This window comes from Dendronephthya gigantea, unplaced genomic scaffold, assembly GCF_004324835.1.
Source record: "Dendronephthya gigantea isolate DGI-Jeju-01 unplaced genomic scaffold, DenGig_1.0 000038F, whole genome shotgun sequence".
NCBI lineage: Eukaryota > Metazoa > Cnidaria > Anthozoa > Malacalcyonacea > Nephtheidae > Dendronephthya > Dendronephthya gigantea.
Window position 1 is genome coordinate 1,491,250 of NW_021163048.1, and position 23,249 is coordinate 1,514,498.

The following is a 23,249-nucleotide window of genomic DNA, read 5'->3' on the forward strand; positions in this document are numbered from 1 at the left end:
CACAATGGAAGGAAATTTCCAAATGACAACCAGGAGGGAGGACGGACCTGTGTTGATAGAATATTTTATGCATTCTCTTCAAACATTGCTATCCCACTATGAGGATAGTAATGTGCAAATACTAAGTCGTGGAACTTAGTAAGTAAGTCGTGGTGATCACTGATCAGTTAGATCCAGAGGAGGTTGGACAGCAGGCCGCAAAGCATGATGGGTATTGAGCGCTCAATTATGCGAACGCTTCATTTGACGTTTTGACTGTCGTGATGTGAAGAGCTCTGCGAGTATAGGAAAAATGGATGCTTTCGAAAGACAGGATTTTCAAGCTGCGATAGTGCAAAATACTATGATGTATATGTATTGTTGCGATCCGCATTACGACTTATCTTTTACTGTACCGAGTTTACCGTTTTTTAAGCTGCATGGGCTTTGCTGCCATTTCGCCTTTCATAATACTCCGTCTGAAAGAAGACTTTGTATTATACCAAACACCGAAGCACTGCTTTCGAAGTTGAATGGCCTTAAATCTCCTTGTGTCATCAACGTTAAAGCAAGTACTATATTTGAGGTTAGTATAAAGTACTTGTCAACACCTCATTTTTTAATATTTTTTATTAACTTTTAAGGCTTGATTTGTGTATTAAAATTTAACTGAAACTTTTTTTTAGTTTGGTACTATCCCTGATGAATTTATTCATTGTAAAGCGGAGAGAATGCTTTTAATTTGGGATTTTGATGTGGATCGTGTATTGACAGAAAATACGAGCGCTGTGGATGCGGTTACTCCTGATTTTGATGACATCGAAATTAATAATGAGGACAGTGAAGAAGATGAAAGTGAAGAAGTTGAAAGTGATGAGGAAGAAATCACTCATGCTCTACCATTCAAGTGCATTGGAGCTGCTCATGAACAAAGTTACCAACATCATCTGGAACAGGCATATCTTGCCCTTGAATATAATGAATCAGTAAATGTTAGACTAAGACCAGAGCCGGAGAATCCTCGGGACCAAAATGCAATTGCTATTGATCTTCATTATGGAACTCAATGGGAAAATGTTGGATATATAGCTTCTGAACATTGCAAGTATTTACATCCACTGATTGCAGCAGGAGATATACTAGACGTCTATGTTGAACACATCAAGTTTCGGGTTAACTTTTTAAAAATAGGATTTTATCCAAAAATCTGGATAAAGAGGCGTGGTAAATGGGAAGGTCAGATTGTAAGGGCTAGTATGAGTGTACGTTGACATATAATTTCATAAGAACCAGGGTTTGCAAGTTGTGAATTTCTGCAATTATTTCCATTGGCTAACCTATGTAGATTTTTCCAGCATTTTTGCCATCAACTTGTTTTTAGTCTGGTTTCCATATGACAATCAAGTTGTTGCATAATAACTAATAATGATAGATATTTTTCTTAATGGTTAACACAACACCCTGACAATGTTGTATGGAAACCAGGCTTTCTATTTTATATCCTCAAAACCTATTGTCTATAACCAAAGCACTTCACTGTCATGTGATATTTCATACAAACCCTTGCAGTATTAAGAAAATTAGAAAAATATTCATACAATACATGGTATAAATATGTAAATCTGTATTTATTGATGAACAAATAAATAAACTCATCAAATTTTATTATGGTTATAAAATATTGTAAGTAAAATTGCCTTGACAAAACAGCCAAGATTTTGCATTTATACATATATTTACATGATGTTCAAAAAAGTAAAAACCTGCATACACACACCATTGTTTTTTGTTTCTATGCTATTGTTTCTATGCTAATAGCATTTACAATTCATGCAAACTTGAAGATCAATTGTACTAGATAAGGTGTTCATGCCTTTAGCTTTTCAATCAACCTAATATACATAAATATTGCCAGTTCTAACACACAATGGCTTAGTAATGCAGATCTTAACTCACACTAACTGTAAACATCAACAAGCATCTAAAGAACAGAACCAATATAAAATGTCAGTTTATTTTACTGAAGAAGTGAAAACATATAATCACACAATATGTTTCATATTTATCAATTTTGTGAAGGTGGTGGTGGTGGTAAGCCTTCTGGTTGTTTGAAATGTGCTGATCTAACACTCAATTGACCACGTTGTGGGATTACAGCTAGGCGTTAGCGAATGAGCATAGGAGTCGTCACTGCCAAAAATGGAAATCTATATAAAATACAAAAAAATACTATTTTCCCGTCTAAATGTTAATAACTAAGGAAGTTAAACCATGAATACAAATAAAATTTACATTAATATTACAAATTATGTAGCTAAACAATATTTGAAAGGGAAATATCCCATTGACCCGAAATGCGCTATTTTGAACATCTCAAAACAAGAGTGGTAAATTCAAAGCCCGATATCTCGGAAATGGTGTGGGGTCGCAAGGGGTCGATCCAGCCGATTTTTTTTTTACATACTTAACTTCATTCTTACAAAGAATCTCAAAAATCGAACCACAGGAATTCGAGATTTTCAACTTTGAAAATTGTAAACAGACAAGCACATGACTCATCACTTCGGAACGACCCGACCAACTTCAGTTATAAAAATCGACTTAAAAAGTAACGCTTACCTCGATAATCTCGACAGATATCGCCAGTCCAATGAATCTTTTTTCAAAAAATATGCGTTTTAATCAGTAAACTTTAAAAAATATACTCAATATTTTTATGTTTCTCCGTCTTATGTAAATTTTCTCGCTCAAAATCTTCGCAAGCACGCTTGGAAAATAGCGCAATCTCATTGGTCGAGAAATTCACGTGACAGCTGTCCAACCTCCTCTGAGTTAGATCAGTGAACTGTTGGTGACGGCCTAAAGCTGACGCCCCCGCAATAGTATGCGTCGCTGATTCTACAGGGTGTCTCAATAAAAACGAAATGGAAGTAAACAGACCCTTTTAAGTCTTATGCAGAAATAGCTGTTATTTAGCTACCTTTCTTCAGTTCATAACAGCAAGAAATTTATTATTTACATTAAAATTGTGTCATAAAAAGATAATGTTAGAAAGCTAAATAACACATTCTTGCTGTCTAAAATTTGATTCGTAGCAATCACTGGAAAAAAGTGAGTTAGTATTAATGTAACAATAGTGGTGACGCGAAATTTTTTCGAAATTATCACATGATTGTTATTAGAATCCCAATTCCTCGAAATAGTACAAACAGGAAATGACGCCTAGTGACTAAGAGTGTAATCAGAAACCTTTCAGCAAAGCAAATGAAATTCTTTGTTTACATGTACGTCATAATTTAAAGGGAATTTTTTCTACGCAGTAAATATAGAGGCTGTACACAACACCATGAACGAGTGGAGCTGTTTGAAGAAACAAAATGCGTTGAAACATTTCAGAATTACTTTATATCAAGAACACTACTGATCGGCAAGTTTGAAGATCATTCATCGAATGACAATTGTTGCAAATATTCATAAAAAAGTAATATTCAAGCAAGGTATGGACAAACGTATTTTGACTTGTGTCTACGATGTATATATTATGAGAAATATATTTAGAATTTTTTTAGAAAAGGGTCTAGTGAACTTTAGACGCGCATCATGAAGAAATAATAATGGTTTATGTGTGTCGCTAAGCTACAAATGCTCATCATAGTTCTAAACGATTCATTCGATTGTCACGAGACTGATTAAGCGGGCTATGACAACGAAATAGGCCTAATTCACACTTTAATAACTGAGGTTAAAACAGTATATGAAAATGGAGAGATGGATCATCCGTCTGGACGAACTTGGGCAAGCGAAATATAGTTCGTCTGTGTATAAACGCGGACATAGCGTGGTTTGCTATGCTACTGAATGAATATGAACTAAGGTTCGTCTTAAAAGATAAATAAAAGAAATTATCTTTTATTTAAAACAGCAGGCGTCCGATGAGCAGTTCTGATGCTGTAAATAACACTGTGCAAAAACAACTGCGAACGCGTCATATTTTGAAAAAGATTGCGTGATCATGAAATTCTATTAAATATCAACATTTGAAGCAAAACGTGCGTGTTTATAAAACATGGATTAAAGAAACGCGAAAATATTCATAACGGGCAGACCAAACATTCCTTCGTCCTAGTGATGGTATGATATAAAATTCGTATTAATTCGGAACTAGAACATGGACTAGAAAATGGCCCCAGTGGCAGTGGCGACGCAAGAGGGAAGAGAACCCCCCTCCCAATTTTGTTGTATACCCCCAGTTTTCCCCCCAGCTCGTTTCATGTTACCTAATTAGTTTATAGTTTCATGCGATTTCGCTTCACTAGCTAATAAGATCTCGCCCCAAAAAAAATTTCTTTGACCCTCATCCGCCCTATTCATTTTAACAATATGTTTTAACCTAACGCTTCTACTGATAGCCCCCTTCTGCATCACCCAATTTCAAATAGTCTGAAATAGTCTGAAAGAAATTAATAAATCTATTGCCGAATAACATCGTCAGCCAGGTTGGACTAATCTTTAATATTTTCCTAAACGTTTCGACCAGATTGGTGTATTTATGATGGATTTGAAATTCGAAAATGCAAAAAATGCGATATCGAAATTTTCATTTCATATGCCACTTTGAAAATATTGAGCAATGTGAAGGCTTTACACAACTGATTAGCCTGCATGGCCGACGGAGCACTTTTGATAAGCAACTATTGGAAATCATTCATCGAATGAAATTGAACCTTAGCAAAAAAATAATATTCAAGTAAGGTAGCGTATGGAAAAACGCATTTAAACTTGTGTCTATGACGTAAATATTGTAAGCAATATTTAGACAAATTAAAATGGTTAAGACAACTTTATAGAGGGGGGGCAAGGGTACTTTCGTGATCTGTGATTAGCATCATTTCTGTATTGTGATGCGTGATTTGAGAAAATGCCATTCCGTGAATCGTGATTAAAATGCGTTCCGTGACTCGTGAAGACCTAAAACGCTGGCAAAGGCATCTTATTTTCCCCAATATTTTACCACTATTTATAATTTTTTAGATTAAATACTGGGCCCCAACTAAACGAAAGGTAGAATAGTCAAAACAGTAGCTTTCCGCCTAATTTCCCAGTCTTCCCGCTGCAAAGTCTCAACTAGTCGTAAAAATCGTGAAAATGAAATGATCTTCTTCGTGATTCGTGAAATCTTAAAAACACCTTTGTGATTTCGTGACAAGACCCCCCCTTGCCCCCCCTCTTTATAGACGCACATCATGTAAAAAAAGGTTTATAAGTGTCGCTAAGCCGTATAAAATAAGAAAATTCAATGCTGAGCCTGAAAACATAGCGTTGTGTTTGTTCCTGTTGGTGCAGGCGTGCAGCTCCAACTCCATATTTGGCAACAATAACAGTTGATTAACGTGTTTATGAAATGCTGATCTTTTTAAACTGACAGCAGGCGTGCGATTGTTATAAGCTGCACTGACGCTGTAATCTATATAGTCGTATAGATACTGTAATCCCGCGCCTTTAAATGCCAATGCATGATACGAAATTTTACCTTTATTTCAATAATCCAATCTTTTAAAATATTTTATATTATTATTTTCTAGTGTTTGTTCTGTTGCATCATGGAACTAGAAAATAGCCCCATATCTGCATCACCCAATATGTTCCAACAATTAATTTTGAATCTATGTCCTGAAGTTGAAAACATATTCTCGGATCCTGCTCAGTTTGCTATGGATGACGCTGAAAATTTTGAAAGCGAGGAATTAATAAATCTATTAAACAACAGCCTGGTTGAACTAAATCGACTAATTATTAAGTTTTCAACATTTTCCTACTCGCTCTTCTGTGGGCCAGCAAAAGTAATTTACATTCCGAGCGAAACATACGAAAAAATTAGAGCACACCTCATACACTTTGAGGACAATGGCGATTTTAAAGAGCATGATTTTTACTCCAGTAAAGTGATAGAAGAGAATCGCATAAAGGGAGATTTTGACATCGTAACAGCTGTGACAGTAGAACGAGCACGGTGTGCTTTGTATCGAAACAATTTGAAAGGAGCGAAGCAGCTTGCAAATGAAGCTTTAGAACTCGCCGAAAGCACGCACTTCCCACCTCTTTTCCAGGCGCAAGCTTTTCTCGTCATGAGCCGTTATTACAGGAATAAGCGTCTGTTAGGGAAAGCGGAAAAGTGCCTAAACTTGGCTAAACAATATTTCGAGTTCGTTTACAGTATAGAGGACTTGGCGCATTACTATGAGCTATGCGGAAGTTTTCTTGATCAATTTTTGGGAACGTCCGGAGAACGAACCGAACAGCTGAAACAACTCGCTTTAACCAACTTCCGGCAAATGAGCGAAATCAGTTCAAAAGATTCAAGTGCCAGTCAGCGTGTTGATAAGAAAAACAAGCCTTATTCCATGATGAGAAGCGCAAGGATTTATTTAGATTCGAATTCTTCCCACGGTCGAATGAACCGAACAGTGCAGGCAACTGCTATTGCTAAGGCCGCTGAAATTGTCGAGGTTATAAAACGTGACCACCTTGAAAGTTTACCACACGGGACTACAATCCAATTTCAGTTGGTAGAAAGTGACTTGTATTATAGACAAGGAAAATTCGCTGATGCTTTTAAGTTACTTGAAAAATGCTGGGATGAAGTACTGCAGTTTGGATACAAAACGGAAATACCAAAAATCAAACAGGTATAGCAATATATCCACTGATACTTTTTTCCTTCTTTATTCGGCCAGTTTCCGATGTGAAAACCAGATTTTTAATCGTCGATTACAATCGAGTTTTGACCCGTTTTATCCTAAAGACAGATCATGCGTCTAGAGTCTAGACGAACTTGGGCAAGCGAAAGATAGTTCATCTACTACTTCGTCTGTGTGTGAACACGGGCAACAGACGATCCATCCGTCAACACGAATTATCTGCATAATTTGAATGGTAGTTCGCCTTGACGCATCATCGTCTGTTAGTAGAAATACGGGGTGGGGACCGGGGACGAACTACGAAAATTCATCATAAAACGGCAAACTTTAATTTACATTTCAGCGCATGCAAGAAATACGAGGACGCCAGCCAGTAGTCCAGGAACGTCCACGTTTAAATAGTATTGGTGAAGATTCCATTAGTGATGACGAAAGTGGTTATTATGGCCATTACGATGAAACATCACAGAGCGAAAGTGACGGATATTTTTCGTCAAAATACTTTTAAAACCTCGAGCTGTTAAACCGGTGTATAAAATATACCAATAGCATCGGCTCTATATATGTTATGGTGTATTTGATATCACAAAGGTTCAACCTGCGAACTGGCTTACTGTCGACCACGGCACGTTAAACTCGTTTTCCCGCAATAGGCAAATTTATTTCCACGAACAGATAAAAAGTAGGAAGTGATTATACTTTTTCGCAAACCGATCACATCAGCGGATTGCAGATATCGCGTCGCGCGAAAAAATTCCCCTAGTGGAAACCCGCTATAACTATGGTTAGGGGCCTATAATTGTTCTCCATTTAGACTTCAATTTTCTGACTCATTTGTATATCACTGTACATATGTCAACATAGTTACTGATAAGTTTTCCTAATTTTAATCCTAATTTATCACCAATTCAATGATACCAGTTTAATTCATTATCAATTGGGAATTCAATACCAGGCAGTTGAAATTAGGAATTCTATAGTTCACTTAAAATTTTCAAAAACAAACTTTATATATATGCGTAGCTATATGTATCATTTGTAGTATATTCTGTATTAATTTAGTTTTTCTGTATATAGATTGTAAAAGTTTATTGTAAAAATTCAAGGGGATTATATCAGGAGTATAAAAATATGAGAATATGCGTTTTACTGAAATAATAACTTGAGTGCTATTATGCCCGACATCGCGGTATAATGCCTGCTTTCATTTTGTCTGTGAGCCGAAGCTGTGTCCGCACCTGCAGTAAAGTTTTCCCAAGGCAAATATAGTGTATCTGCTGTATCAAACAGTCTTTGCAGACAAAGTGATGTCTGTTCTGTTTGAGTTCGGTATAATAAATTAAACATTCTGTTTACATTCTGTTATTGTTATTATAAATACTTTCGGTTCCGCATTATCTGAATTCGGGGATTTTTCGTTTTTCACTGAAATACAATATCTGAATAAATTCGGCGATTATAGACAAGGGAACACACATTATTCAAGTCATGGATTTACTGATATAATTAAATGAATATATATATATATATATATAAGATAAGTTTGCATGGCCGACATGCACGAAGCCGTTTTCATAAATCGAACTGTCTAACACGTCTTCCCTCACGGATCAAAAGGAGCCAATTGGAACATCCCTTCTTTAGATGAGCTAAAGTTAGGACACAACAGTTTCGTTTAAATTCCTTCTTAACATATGCCCTGACAGTTAAAATTGAACTGAGGTTCCAATTCTTTTCAGGGTATTTTTAAGATGGTTATTGCGTTTGACGAAGGAGAACGCTTCCTATATATAGCCATGTCCGCGGGCTGAAATGAATTATTGAACTGCCTCATTCGCACAGCTTTCTTCTTCGAATTAATATTGATCACAGAAAGCAATTTCTCAGTTGCATAATCAGAAAATCAGAAAACTGCATGGGAAGTAGATATTTATTTTTAACTCAATTCATAAATATTACAGTATAAACATTGCAGACACTTTTTTCCTAGTATGCACTTACTCCAGGAATTATATAGCTCAGTGGTATAGAGGCGCGCGGCACCTCGGAAGGCTAGATTCATTACAGTCGGCAAACTCGCAAAAGTGTACTTATCCAATCAAAATGTTTCTGTGTAAAATAGCAGTATAGTAACAGTTTTGTCTTATATGGAGATCAGTGGGATATTTTCATTTTGTAAACATATATTCGATTCGGCCCGTTTACAATTCGGCCCGTAAATTACGTCATACTTTATAATCAGGGAATTTTTTATTTTTCTGTGAACGGCGCTAAAGGAAAATGAAATCGGTGTATTAAATCATTTGATCAGTATTGATTTAAAAATCGCTGTTAATCAAGACCACTGCCTCGACTGACAGAGAAATCAAGAAAATTGTACAATCGCAGTCCTCAGCCGTGACCTGTTGAGCTGATGAAGTGTAATTCAGTTGTAATTCTACAGCCGAAAATCGTCAGCGAGGTAAACTATACAGTATCGATTACATTTAAATATGCGTGTCTGTCGCACAAATTTACCTCTAAACGAAATGCAATTACGCTTTGTAAAATAGAAATGTAATCAATTCAATGCTATTGCATTAATGTAGACAAAATTTATAAACGTTTAGCTGTTATCTCCAATTGCGATATAAATATAACGCTTATTTTGCTTGTGGCTTGGCCAGTGGCAGTGGTTTTCGTACGTTACAGGGCGCTTTTCTTTAAAGGGCCAAAATGGCCAAACCGGTCATATTTTGATTGAAATAGAGTATTTAACAGGACCGTTTTGGCCGTTCTTGCCGTATAATGGATAGCGCCCATAAATTTGCCGCAATTCTCTGGCCCTATTACCCCAGTATACTGTAGTAATCTACCATAAATTCGTTGTTATGCGATAAAAACTATATAGGTCTTGATGTCACATGAAAAACCGGCAAGCGTTTTCATAACCTGCCACTAAGCATAAATATTGTATAAGAAAAGACAATACAGAAAAAGCAGGGGCGGCGAACATTAGATTTTTAGGGGGGCTGAAATTAAAATAAAAGCATTGTGTTGTCCGCCCGCCACAAAAAATGGCTAAAATAGGGGGGGGGGGGGTTATGCTATGATTGTGTCTACTAGTTATAATTGTTGAAACAGAACGATTAGCCAACATCAGTTTTGATTTCATAGTCTCTTTCAAATTCTCTTATAAAAAGTGATTCTACATAGGCTGTACATGTCATAAAGCAAATGTAGTCTTCTTCGCCGCTCGTTTTAATTTTCGTTTTTTCAACAAAGGCATGTACGACTTTCAAACGTCTTTTATTTGCATTAATAAAGGCCAAGGCAAGAGTGAAGTTATAACGAGGGCTCAATTTAACCTTGGACAGGAGTAACAACCATTCACAACTAGTAGCACTGTAGCAGTCGTTCTGGGCACGCCGGCACGGTTGAAGCTAGTTAATTTTAGTTTAGTGACAGAAATGGCCAATCTAAATAGAAACCTACGGCTACTATTAAAATACTTAAAATATAGTTATACAGCCGGCTGAAAAAGCCAAAATCAGCAATATCCCCGCTCTTTTTCGACTAATAACTTCCTTTCAGATATTGTAAGGCAAAGTGATATCAACCAGGTAGTCGCCAATCAATGTTTTACGAAAGAAGACATTTTTCTAGCCGTAATTCAAATCGTTCTATTTTAGTTATTATTTTATTTATTTAGTTATTTTATCACGATTCGTATGGACCGATTCCCGCTTCCAACACCTTTGGAAACCAATTTTGAAGACACAACCTTTATGGAAGAATTTAAAGCGTATGTGTTGACGTTACCGCCAGCAATACTCGCAGAGCTGGATGCCAAATTCGTACACGACGTAACGCATGGAAGTGTTGATAGAAACCAACATGGACGCATCATTGAGCTTGGTGCTGAAAACGTCTCATCTATTATTCCAAGTCCCTCGTCTTCGCACGAAAACGAGGCTGCTGCTGCTGAAGATTCAGAAAATGTTGATGACAAAGCCATAATAGAGCGCTTAAAAGATGCCAGTCTGAACTTGCCTTTCAGTGAACTGTTTATGAAAATTTTAACATTCCCTCTAATGCTTTTCCGCGGGCCAACAAAAGTTATCTATACTCCAAGCAAAGCCTTAGAAAAGATTAAAACAATTCTCGTATTCTTCCAAGACAATGGTGACTTCACAGAACTTGATCGTTGTTCCGAGAAAATAGTGAAGATATATCGTGAAAAGGGGGACTTTGATATTGTAGCGGCTGTCACAATAGAACGAGCGCAGTGCGCTTTGTATCAAAACGATTTGCGTAGAGCGAGGCGGTTCGCCAGCGAGGCCCACAAACTCGCGGACCACACCCGTTTCCCACCCCTTTACCACGCACAAGCTCACCTGATAATGAGCGCCAGTTACAGGTATGAAAACAAATTAGGGGAAACGAAAAGATATCTTGACTTGGCTGAACAGTGTTTTGAGTCTGGCCACAGTTTCGAGGAGCTTTCCCATTATCACGAGGTCTACGGAAGTTATCTTGATAAATTTATGGGAACTTTTGCACAACCGGACGAGCAGTTTAAGGAACTTGCCTTAACCAGTTTTCAGAAAATGAGTGAAATTGGTTCGCAGGATTCAAACCAACGCGTTAGTGACAAAAAAAGGTTTTACGCCCTGATAAAAAGTGCAAGGATCCATTTGGAATCGAATTCCATTTTCGGACGAAAGAGACGAACAGTTACGAAAAATTCCATCGATCTCGCCGCTGAGTGCGTGAAAGCTATAAAGCGTGATCTCTTAGGCAGTGCACCAAATGGCTCTAAAATTCAATTCCAGATGGTCGAGAGTGATTTGTATTACAGACAGGGCAGACACGATGATTCCCTAGAATTACTTCATAAAAGTTTTGATGAAGCAAAATTATTTGGATACGTAACAGAAGGACCAAAAATCACACAGGTAGTCAAACTGCAGTAGTTGTAGTTACTTTTTAAAACCTGACACCAGATTAATTCTTTGATAAATTTAAAAAACAACCACTCTTAGGGATATTTTTAACAGTTTCGTTAAACTGTATAATTTTTTGTGAAAACTTGAGTGGGATGAAAATAAATTGCTTAAGCACTGACGCTCCCGCGAAATCCGGTAACTCCGTACTTGCTGCAAAATTACGTTGTGCTTTTTCCAATGGTAGATTCCGTTATGCTCTTTCTTATTTTAATTTTAGCGTATACAAGAAATTGAAAATCTCGTAAAAGAGGAAATTTATGTAGTTGAAGAAAATGTGCCTGAAGGAGGTAACATGAATGATAACCAGTTCATTGATGATAACTACAGCGAAACGTCAGGAAGTGGAAGTGATGTCTTTACCTCGAAATACGACGATACATAGATTCCATCCGTTTCATCAGAGGGGCCAATTTTTCTCGATATCACAGCGTAAGATGCGTGGGGGAGCGAGGTGGGCTGAAGTCCTCCTCCCTCTTCAAATTTAGCAGAAATGTTGATAACAGACTTGAGAATTTCTCACCGAAATCGCCACTGTCGCGTTGACATTTGTTCGCCCCCTCCAAATATTATTAAGCCTGTTACGCCATGCTCGACATTGTTGTATATAATAAATAAATAACAGTAATAAAGTTGCATATTCTTTGGTTGTCGTTTTGTTTGTATTGTAATTCCTCTCTGCCCACATTCTCAACTACTATCCCAAACTACTAAACCTTCTTAGAATAGTTCGTAACGTTTCATGCATTTTATCATTAGTCTGAACATGGGTCTGAAGAAGTTAAAGACGAAACGTTACCAACATATCTTTTTTTAATGGCTTTAATGTTAAAAGTTATATGTTGGGCTCTCTCATATTTATTCCAAAAATTCGTTTCCCGCCTAGCAAATCTCTGGTTACAGAGAAGGATAAACCCTTCTTAAAAGTGCGGTGGCGAGGCAAATGCAATTAGACCCAACTTTTTCTATAGTTTGAGTTTTTGTGTGTTTCCTTGAAATGCAATAACAGTTAACACTTATCTTGGAAATTGAAGGCTCAAGAGGAATGGCGTTTTCTGGATTCGAATATCCAAAGAGGAGGAGTATGCCATAAAAGAAGATATACAAAGCAACTTGGATATTTGCCTGGTCCAAAGCTTTGTGAAAGATGGAGAAAGCTTTGTCTGGTCCAAAGCTTTCTTGGAGAAAGATGGAAAATGACAATTTGGACGAAGGAGCACTGGATGTATCTATAACATAAAAGCAAACTTCGTTTGTACGAGTCTGGTGGATTTTCATTTACCGTAGCTATTAACACAAATTTTGAGTTTCCATTTACATTAGTCAATATTTCACAGCTGTATGTTTGCTATCGGCACTGCCTTTGCCGAACTAACATAACAGAACAGCCCAAATTTCAACATGTTCAATAATACCTCGATATATACACAAGATTCATAGTTACAGTTATAAATTTTCAACATGTTTCTAATTATGGAATAGGTCCGTTTTCCTCGGAATGTCAATTCACTGTTGGTTTTTACCAGCAGCATATAAATGTGACGATATAGATATTAGTGGCAACATATTTTAAATATGAAACCACAACTGTCTAGTTCATTTATTTTCCAACATTCTGTAATGCTAAACGCCAACGATATGACTGACAATCATTTGTCTGACGGTGCTTGGCGGAATTATGCCAGGGATGAAAGTATTTTTATTGACAGGATGAAAGTATTTTTGTTGACAGGATGATTTGTACTGATGGACGATTATGCCCCAACACATAGATCAGGTTTGCGTCAAGTTCTTTGCACAACAAAACCAAGAAGCACAACAAAACGAATCGTGACGTTGTATCACCAGCCATTAGAAAGGCATTATGAAGCGAAACACCCAACTTCCTGTTACACGTCCTTCACACGTATATCCATCAGTCCAGATTTACAACTTCAACCGACGGAAACTGTTGCCTCCCGGTAAAACAATCAGTACGCGGTGGATAGAAACAGTGCGTAAAATGTGGAGCGTCAACTTCGCTAAAATAAATGCTATCTTCTGTCCTCAAATCACGCGAGATTGCTCTCTGCAACTGCCGTGACTTTCGGTTCAAGTTCTCCAATTGTAAATTTCCAATTTCTGATAGTTTCATTCTAAGTTTGTTGAAGTCTGACTTCAGGCCTGTTTCTAAAAATCTGAAAGAAAATACATGATTTTGTTAAACGTCTATAGTTTATGACATTCAAAAACAGCTTAACTCCAGTCCATGCTCCTAAAATTGCAAAAATTTGTCGCACGTTCGCAACATTGTAGACAAAAATCCGCGACCAAATGATATAACGGGGACTGGTATTGTGTAATTAAACCAAGAACGGTTGTTGGTTCCTTCCTTACGGTTGTTGGAACGTACTGTACTAATTGAAAGGCGAGAATCTCGAAATTGCTGGGTGTTTTTGAACATATTTTTGGTGGAATCGTTAATTTTTTAGCAATAGGCAAGTTGTACGCTATATTAGATTTTGACTTAGGCAAGGATGTGCATATATGTAAGCCACAACCGCAAAAAAGACGTACCAAATATTTTAACATGCAAAGTGTCGGTGGTGTAAGTTTGCGATTTACTGTACATAGTTTGCAGGTATATATGCCACGGTAACTCACCTATGAACTAAGAATGTGATAGGATCTGTAGGTAAATGTGGTGCAGGCGCCATCTCTGCCGACATGTGAGCCGGTCTCAATGCTCTTGTACAATAATCTCTCAATAATGCATGAAGCCATTCATTCTTCTTGAACCAATCCACGACGATCTCTCGCCTCTCAAAAAACTGCTTCAGTTGGCAATAGTCGGCGAAGTTACCTCTCTCTAAGAATCGCCTAGATTGTGAAAATTATACAAGTTGACCAATCGACCACACCATGTCTCTGTTCTTACAGCTGAAATCTACTCCTGAAGGTGTATTTGCATACTGTATAAACACGAGCTAAAATTGATGACGGTCTCCTACAACTTCAAAAAATACCCAGTCTCTTGTACATACAATTTGTATGAACTTACTTGTAACATTTGTGCTCAGTTACGACACGCGACGGCCTGTGTTCCTTCATATATCCTTGGCCCTTCTTATTTTGCCATTGCCATACTTCATGTAGCCGTTCAATGTAAGGCTTTGCTTTGCTGAGGAAATCATTTAGCGAAATCTCTAACTCTTCAGCCACGGTAGATATCTGAATACAAACAAAAATAAGTATTCAATCGTGTCATTGTAGAGGTTTATGTGCAATATGTGCAGATTTCAAGGGTCCCATGCAAGGACAAATTACACGGCTTTGTCAGATGCGAATTACAGTCCAACTTTTTTGGGGCAAGGGTTATTCCTATAATTTTCACCGGTCAAAAGTTCGAAAGGTTGAAGGTACCATCAGCTAAAACAAAAAGCCATTGACAAAAAGGGGTGAACGAAGAAACGTCCGTTTTTGCCAACAAAAATACTAAACGCTTCACTTTTGTGAAAGTTTTCAATTTAATCCTTCAAAGATTTCGAATATCCACTTTTCAAATAATTGATCCTAAGGTTCAAATACAACAACGAGTTTAAGAAACTATTTTCATAATCTACCTAGAGATAAAACACTGTTCATATATTTACCTCCTTATTGACATATAGTAAACAATCTTTGTAGTCCTTAATTAGCATTTCGCCCTGTCTCGGTGGCCATAGTTTAACACTTTTATCCTCTAGCCAAGTCTTGAAAACACCACAAAAATCAGCGTACGCTTTCACGGTATCGAAGCCTCCTTTCAAATGTCCATCAATATACATTGCAGTAACCTAGGGAAAAAGTTGTTTAGAGATATTGAACGAAAAAAATATCAACAGATTGGATTTGAACATGAAATGTCGTCATCAAGCCAATAAAATTCTACGTAGCCTACTGTAACACGAGTTTTTTCCCCGATTTGACGTTTTCATTTGAAGTATTTCGGAAATGCCTCAAGTTTCTAACGAGTATCTTACCTGATGTAACATGTAACTATGTGTGACCTTCGGCATGTGCTCAGTCAAAGCCTTGAGAAACTTGTTTCCTGTATCACGGTTATCCAAAAACTGATACCATTTCTGTTGTCGTGAAGAGTGCAATGATAGCTGATAGTGTTCCTCTAGGGCTTGCCTATTCCGTAGACATCTTCGAAGTACGTAGTTTTGCATTTGGATAATACCTCCATGTTTGGCAACGAACAACTTGTAGAGTGATTCCCAGTCGTAGTAATTATGGTTAAACAGGTTATCTGTAAAGGAAATTTACATTATTAAAGACTAATTATACGGGGGTTTTATGCTACTTTAGTAATCCTACTCCATTCGAAGTTTCGAACAACATAAATTACACCCAAAATACTGTGAAAATACGTGCTTGAATCATTCCTATGCCTATGCCCATGGGGAATAATTATAAGTAAATGCCTAAAAAGGAGTGGAATCGAAATTAACCATGTTTTGCGATGAAAACTGCATGTACTTCATATCTCATGAACTATATTTCACTTTAGCTTTAGTGTGCCAAAAGGGATATAAACCCCTTTAGAAATAAGTTGAAGCAAATGGATTTTATTCTAGGCACGTTCCAGTGGTTCCAGGCTAGTAATCGCGGTCAGCCGGGTCAGCTGTACACTGGCATAAAATACATGTCTTGTTGCACGAATACTCAATCTGTTGTATCGCTAGCATTGAAAATTATATTCATGGATTTCCAGTGCAATAATTACACAATAAGTAAGAATCCTGTGACAATGGTCATCTATTGCAGCATTCCCTGCCCGTATATTTCATTATCATGGTTCTGACGATTTTACACTGATAATCTATACTGAATTTCTATTTATTTTCAACTTACCCTCTGCCTCATTATTCATTCTATCTAGATCATCATCTGTCAAATTCCAGATCGACTTCGCCTGACTCGCCGTGAGTTGGCAAACACTGTTACTCGGTGGCTCCGGGTTTATTAGATACCAGACTATGACGGACGTTTTTAGCTGACTAACAGGCCGAAAAAAGCTATGGTCGTTCTTTAGGACACTAGCCTTGCTAAATAGTTCATATAGATAAAGATAAGAATATTCTAGCCACTTGGTACGAAGATTGAAGTCAAGCTGAAAGGTAAAAAGAAAATATATTTGGAAAAAGTACAGCATGAAACTATATCTATACCTTCGAGGCTGTAAAGAAACGGCAGAAGTTGAGGCTCATAGTTTTTGCACTGAATATTTGACAGGAGGTTTGCAAACTGTGATCTCCCGATGTTGTCAATTAATGGCAAAGACAACTGACGTACATATCTGAGGGTTATTTTAAATTCGTATAATCGCAACAGGAAGGCAAATTCCTTTAAAAAAACTCTTATTTTGGTCGGTGATCGGAACCAATTCAATCTTTCTGGTCCTCCCACTTCTAAAAAACCCAATCCTTAAATTAACAGTTGTAAATTGTGATGTTGACGGCGGATAAGATCAGAAGAAAATTAAAATACAGACAACAATACTCAAAAAATTTATAACCCTTAGCCATAAAAATACACTGAATATTATCAATTATGCCCAGCAGGGGAATATTTATCAGCCAATGTCACAGAGTGTTGCTATTTTGGGGTGCGCTTCAAGTTGATCAACTAAAATCCACATGGAAGCCTTCAAAAAGCGCCCATATGTATAGCTCTATACGAGATGTATGACGATGAGATGTATATATATCCAGGCAGTATTTGTCCCCGGTTTAACAACATTTGGTCAACACTATCGATTGAAAAGCTTTTGAACTTCAAAATCATTTCGACAGCTACCTGTATTTCGAAAATAGCAAATACATGTTTTCTGTGATACGTCAACGACGAGTGGTACTTATCTGCTTTCTAGGAATTGTGTCTGGGGTTCAAAGAATTCTGCAATCGCCGAAGTGAACGTTCGAAGCTTCATTCCAAATTTATAGTATATTGGCACAGAAAGGGGTGTAATATCCTTTATTTTCAGATTTCAGTATATTGCATGGCAGTTCAAGAAAGAGCTTTCTTTTGCTTACAGTAGTTACGCCAGCGAAATATGGAGGAGAGGTTTGATACTTTTAGCAACTTTAGCGGCACGTGACAAGTGTTCCAAGGGTAACGCAAAGTGCAAAATGCCTGCATTACATAAAATTATGCATTATGCATGCAGCTTTCAGCCACAGACGTATTATGGTGCATTTCATGATTTTGCTTATCGAGATCACAATGATAGAAAGTTCTAATATCAGGCATATGAAATATATTGTGACGTATTCGATCAATTTAAGATCAGCCGCACTGATATAACTTGAGAAGAACTATATTAGAACAATATTAAAGCATTATTCAAGTCTAGTATAACCCACATGTTCACCGAGAATACCTCTGTGCAAGGGAATTTCGGAAAGAGCCTATACTTATATGTTAAATCTAAAATGGCGGTTATGTTTAAAATGAAAACCAGACCCGTGCTTATTGTTGCTGTGCGAATATTTTACGAACGATATCACATCAGAGCTGCACGTCTTTTTTCAATCAACTTCGCCTAAAGCAACAACAATAATTCACAAATTAAAGAAAAATGCAAAGTGCTTATGTTATTTGATAACTTCCTACTTATTATGGTGGAAGTTCAAATTTCATTGGCCATCAAAGTAATTTTGGTCATCGCATTGTTGCCATTCAAAACACAGCCCCTCAGCAGAAGCAAGTGTAAGCACGGATAGTCGATGAATCAGATTATCAAATATCTCAATGTTTTCTTTTTGTTAAAATTAGGAACTAAATCTGGCTTTTAATATCGCTTTTCCAAGTGGAAGAAAAACACTTCTCCAATGTCGGTATTTAAAATTACAAGCTGCTATTCAATATATCCATTATAGGAGCGGTGGCATTCCATCAATAAGAAAGGGAAATGAGATTTGGCTTGAGATAAAGGCTTTTTGCCATCGCAAAGCAAATATGCGAGCGTCTAAATATTACATGCGGTCATCAAATACAAACTATTTAAGTCATGTTGTTTTTGCGTCCGGACTCCAGTCAATTCCTTTCAATTCGAGAGATTTAATCCCTTTAAGGCTTAATCTTGTAAAAACGCGCTAACAATAAGCTGACCTTAAAAGCTTGGCAAGCCAGCATGTCTGTGCAAAGCGCTTTCGTGTGTAGATAAATCAGTAATATCGCTTGTCTAAATTAGAACTTTCATCGCCGAATGCTGTCATATGTTTGGCTTTAAGCTTAAGGGGGCTTGTATGTAAATAATCTAAAATATTCTTGTTTTAGGTACGGAACAGAGACGAATAGCTTTCACAGTTGAGAAGCGAACTACTAAAATAAAAACAGGAAAAGCAACTCTTGGGTATTAGTAATTTGTGACAATATACAAGTGCAAGGCAGGCCCCACATCAGCCCTTAATTAGAGAGCACCCTCGAGAAAAAGAGAGTCTTGTCAAAACAATAACGAAGAAATCTTGTTAATATTTTCTTTGGCATGAATCTTGTCAAACGACTCCAAATAGTCTAGTGATAATACAAATGATCGTCTTTAGTATCATAAGCAGCCTATGCGTACTGACACTTGTTATTTAAAGATATTATATACCCTGTATATTGCAGCATTTTTGAAATTGGATGCCAGATATAGGGCTTCTCATCCATCACGCGGAAAATTAATATAATCAATATTGAAAATAGATATATCTCAATTTGCTTTACGACTTTAAACAGTAGGAAAAATGTATTGAATTAGCACAACTTTATGCTAGAACAAAGTTTATAATATGTCTTGATCTCACAGTTTCTTAAATCGATTCCGAATGGGCATTAGTAGCAAGAACGCTCTGAATCGCACATTTTGCAGGCAAGTCCGTAGTTAGTTCCTCAAAACAATGTTAAAGGCTTGATGGTGCGGTTTAGCATGAAAGAACCCGACTATAAACATTGGGTTTGAAGATAGAGCCTCACGCTACTCTTAGCATCTCTCCAACCTCGTCCGTAATTTGACGCCAGAAATCACCCAACGCCTGCAGTGAATTTGACAAGAAAACTGCCAAAGAATACGTCGAAATACGGCACATTCGTGATGATTTGCGTGAATAAGGCATGCGAAGTGCCTTGCAAAGTTGATTGGCATTGAACGCGAATGATTCCCCACATATTTCAAGGGCATTGCGTGTACAGCGAGTTTGCGGTGCGCTCCCCTGCGGAGCACGCTGAAAAACGTGAGAAATGTGGTACATTGTTGCGAATTGGTGGCAACTCCGAGATAAATAATACAAATAATACACAGGTCTTAGCTTGTCTTTGCTTGATTATTTTCCTCAAGTGTTTACAATGAAAGAGGATATTTTATTGTAAAACTCTCGAAGCGTGAGCAGGAAACTAGTTGATGTTGACAGCCCACGTTTTTGACACATTTAGCACTCGGTTGATATTAAAGCCAAATATGTGGCCTTCTATTTGCATTTGCCCACAAATAATGCTTTTTCCGGCGTTTCAACTGCCGAGATAATAGACCGCCTGACTATCACAGATACGGTGTTCATATTATATCATTTTGGATGATGTGAAAATGTCACGAGACTAGTCTACCTCGACTTGTCTAGACATACGATGGTAAAAAGCGCTATCTTACACACATGCAATCACATACGCAGCAAGCTGAATACGCTTTTCAAATGCTATTTAATTGAAATATCGTTTCAGAAGCATCTCGAATTTGAATTGTGTTTTACATTTATAACAACAACACAATGCGAAAAGTCGTGGGAATTGATAGGCTTTCGACTGCTATGAGATAGCGTGAATATACATACATGTCAATGTCTACATCGTAAAGTTTATAGTACACCGATTATAAACACTGCTTTTCCGTCCCATTATATTCTCCTGAACGCGCCCTGAATCTAGTTTCCTGTGTATTTCGTGCCGATTTTAAATTAAAATTCATTTCGCTTTATCTCAGCGTTGATGGCTATTCTTGAATTATAGATAAGACATGTAAAGTAAACATTATTCAAGGACCGATTCCCTCGTTGCCCCATGCCGTCAAACCGAGCGAAGAAACAACAGAAAACCCGTTCACTTATTCAAAGAAAGAGAGCCCTTATCTTGACAATAATCGACCAGCTTGCACGAAACAACTCCTGACAATCGTACAAATATGGCGTTAGGCTGAACGCGAAGTTGACAACACTCAGAGGAAACCCCACAACAGCCGAGTCGCACGACCGAGTATTCGGCTACAATATGATTAATTCATTGCATTATTTCGCTGTTTTCGGCCAAAACTTCCCAAGATCGCAAGTTATAGTTACGAAAATCGAACAGCTAAGTAAATGTATAAAAAATATTGTTAACGCCGGTCTGTATGAGCATATATACCCTACCTTACACCGGTGACGCCATATAACATCCGAATGACAAAGTCGATGAAATAAACGACAAGTTTTACTCAATCGTATAAGTGTCCTAGCGTCAAGATATTCCAGTATTAAAACAAGAACTTCTTCGCTCAAAGTATATAGCTTCGACGGTCCCATATTAACGCAGCAGTTCTGGGAGAAATTCCGTGTTCTTGTCCGTTTGTTTAAAGTCGTAGTTCTTGGGAGAGCCCGTGATATATTGAAGGGATGAATGAATGGCTGCCGTAGACAGTTCTGCTTCGATCTTGTGTGCTGAACATTAGTTTTATCCAACATATTGACTCCTAAGAATGGCGAAACGTCTTTTACAACCAAAACTGATACCATCCGTTCGAGCAACGCTCTTAGCTCGGAGGCTTAATCGTAAACTGACATGACACACAATGGCAGAAATCAATATAAATAGAGCTTTGTTTTTCTTTTTTTGAACACGTGCATTTTTTGCGCAATTACGCACGCGCAAAGCTCAGCTGTCTTTTCTCATTAGCTGGGAGTGGCCTCAGACCACGCACTTAAACCTCAACGCGACAGCAGGTTGTCGTTCAGTCAGTTTCCTTCTTAAATCCCAAATTATTAAACAGATTTCCGTGCTTTTCCGAGGAATACTCCCTGATCAGCCAAAGAATTAAGCAATACAAATTTTCTGTTTCTAGGCTTGCGTATGACGCTCGCAGAATCTAATTAGAAGCATCCTAAAAAAACGTGTTGTGTCTTTTTATACGGCTTTTTATATTAAAATTTCTCGTCTTCCTGAAGATGGCGTAAGCTTTCATTTGTTATTAAACGCATGTGTGACTGTAAGCACGGATATCTTTGAGTAAATACAGCTCGCTATGACTCAGCGACCACGGTAAATACAAGCCAAAGGCGTTTTTATTTCGTTCTTTCGACGCTAAGCTAATATTGAAGAGCAAATTTACGTAGCCGTTAGCACTAATCTCCTGCGATGATCGAGAGCCTTTTGTTCACTTCTGAAAAACCGCTTCGCGTTAATGACACTCATGAAGCGAACATTTGGCTCGAAAGTGGTATTATTTTAAGAAAGCATATCTGTTCTCGAACTATTAGCCGCCATAGGGAACACTCGTTTTCTTTTTACTGAACTTCTGTGGACACAAATGGCGACCTCGGCATGGCCGCTTGTTTCGCTTTCTTAGTTCACCCTTCTATTTTCGCTTTAGCCAAAAGAATTGTTAGACTAAAGGCGTACCGAATTGTAAGAAGCTGATATTTATCACAGCATTTTAGCAGCGATAATACAAAGATAGTCTTGTATGCCATGGCTGAATTCCAGCCACTCAAACAGTCGGGAAACGCGAGGCATATATGCTCTCAAAATTGGGGCATATGTTTCTCGATAGCTTAGCTAAATGAAAATATCACACGCTGGGGACTTAGTGTTTATTTTATGTCGATCCACAGAATGAAAAGGTGTTCGTGTTGTCATAGTTGCCAATAATAATTTAGTAGCGACATGGCACCAAATATCTATTCAATGCTTTAACGCTTGACAAAACAATATTCCATATTTATTATCCTTCTTAATGTTCGTATTTCCCTCTATTAGCGTCGCTCTCTTTTAATACGCTCTTTAAGTGCATGCGTCATTCGTATACTCGTCACCAAGCGGCACATCGGCTCCGAACCTATATACTCCGAACCAGTGCTCCGAGCATGCAGCAATGTGATTTCACTGACACAGATAAGAAGTACATCAGAGGACTTAAAGGAGTATCAAGCGGATTCTATAGAGTTCCTAGATTAAAATTTTCATCATATATAGAAACCGTTCAAACATTAACCGTGATTCATACTTCCGGAAGTTCTAACTAATAATCAATATCATCTAAGCTTGCATTTGAATTTTAAAGAAAGAAGAATGTATAAGAATATATACGTACAGTGTATAAGAATATAATTGTGGTCGAGTCGGGAGTCTAAGTTGAGGAGGACAAAATTTAGGCTGGAAATTTATAGAATTCAATGGAATTAATTAATCCGCTTTGCCAAGTGGAATATAAAATTTTAAATGAGGCATATAAAATATTGATCACCACTGTAATCGACAGTTTGAAAAGAGAGGAAAAAGAAATCATAATATTAATATTTTTAATTGGAAAAGGACCAATTCAAAGGAAGTA

The 23,249-nt window shown here is 37.4% G+C and overlaps 4 protein-coding genes across 4 annotated transcripts; 3 read left to right on the forward strand and 1 right to left on the reverse strand.

Annotated features, from left to right (window-relative positions):
- Positions 1-183: 183 nt before the first annotated feature.
- Positions 184-1,558, forward strand: LOC114526474. Its single transcript, XM_028548083.1, has 2 exons — positions 184-565; positions 666-1,558. Exons 1-2 carry the CDS (start codon positions 293-295, stop codon positions 1,248-1,250), a joined length of 858 nt encoding a protein of 285 aa, XP_028403884.1. The 5' UTR covers positions 184-292; the 3' UTR covers positions 1,251-1,558.
- A 1,754-nt stretch (positions 1,559-3,312) lies between these two features.
- On the forward strand, positions 3,313-7,630 carry LOC114526378. The gene is made up of 3 exons (XM_028547966.1): positions 3,313-3,476; positions 5,562-6,665; positions 7,021-7,630. Exons 2-3 carry the CDS (start codon positions 5,580-5,582, stop codon positions 7,183-7,185), a joined length of 1,251 nt encoding a protein of 416 aa, XP_028403767.1. The 5' UTR covers positions 3,313-3,476; positions 5,562-5,579; the 3' UTR covers positions 7,186-7,630.
- A 1,382-nt stretch (positions 7,631-9,012) lies between these two features.
- On the forward strand, positions 9,013-12,280 carry LOC114526390. Its single transcript, XM_028547979.1, has 3 exons — positions 9,013-9,138; positions 10,369-11,614; positions 11,883-12,280. Exons 2-3 carry the CDS (start codon positions 10,388-10,390, stop codon positions 12,045-12,047), a joined length of 1,392 nt encoding a protein of 463 aa, XP_028403780.1. The 5' UTR covers positions 9,013-9,138; positions 10,369-10,387; the 3' UTR covers positions 12,048-12,280.
- Positions 12,281-12,894: 614 nt separating this feature from the next.
- LOC114526324 lies at positions 12,895-21,500 on the reverse strand. The gene is made up of 7 exons (XM_028547904.1): positions 21,073-21,500; positions 16,541-16,799; positions 15,664-15,935; positions 15,295-15,477; positions 14,703-14,872; positions 14,306-14,521; positions 12,895-13,839 (listed from the first exon to the last, which is right to left on the reverse strand). Exons 1-7 carry the CDS (start codon positions 21,433-21,435, stop codon positions 13,578-13,580), a joined length of 1,725 nt encoding a protein of 574 aa, XP_028403705.1. The 5' UTR covers positions 21,436-21,500; the 3' UTR covers positions 12,895-13,577.
- Positions 21,501-23,249: the final 1,749 nt, after the last annotated feature.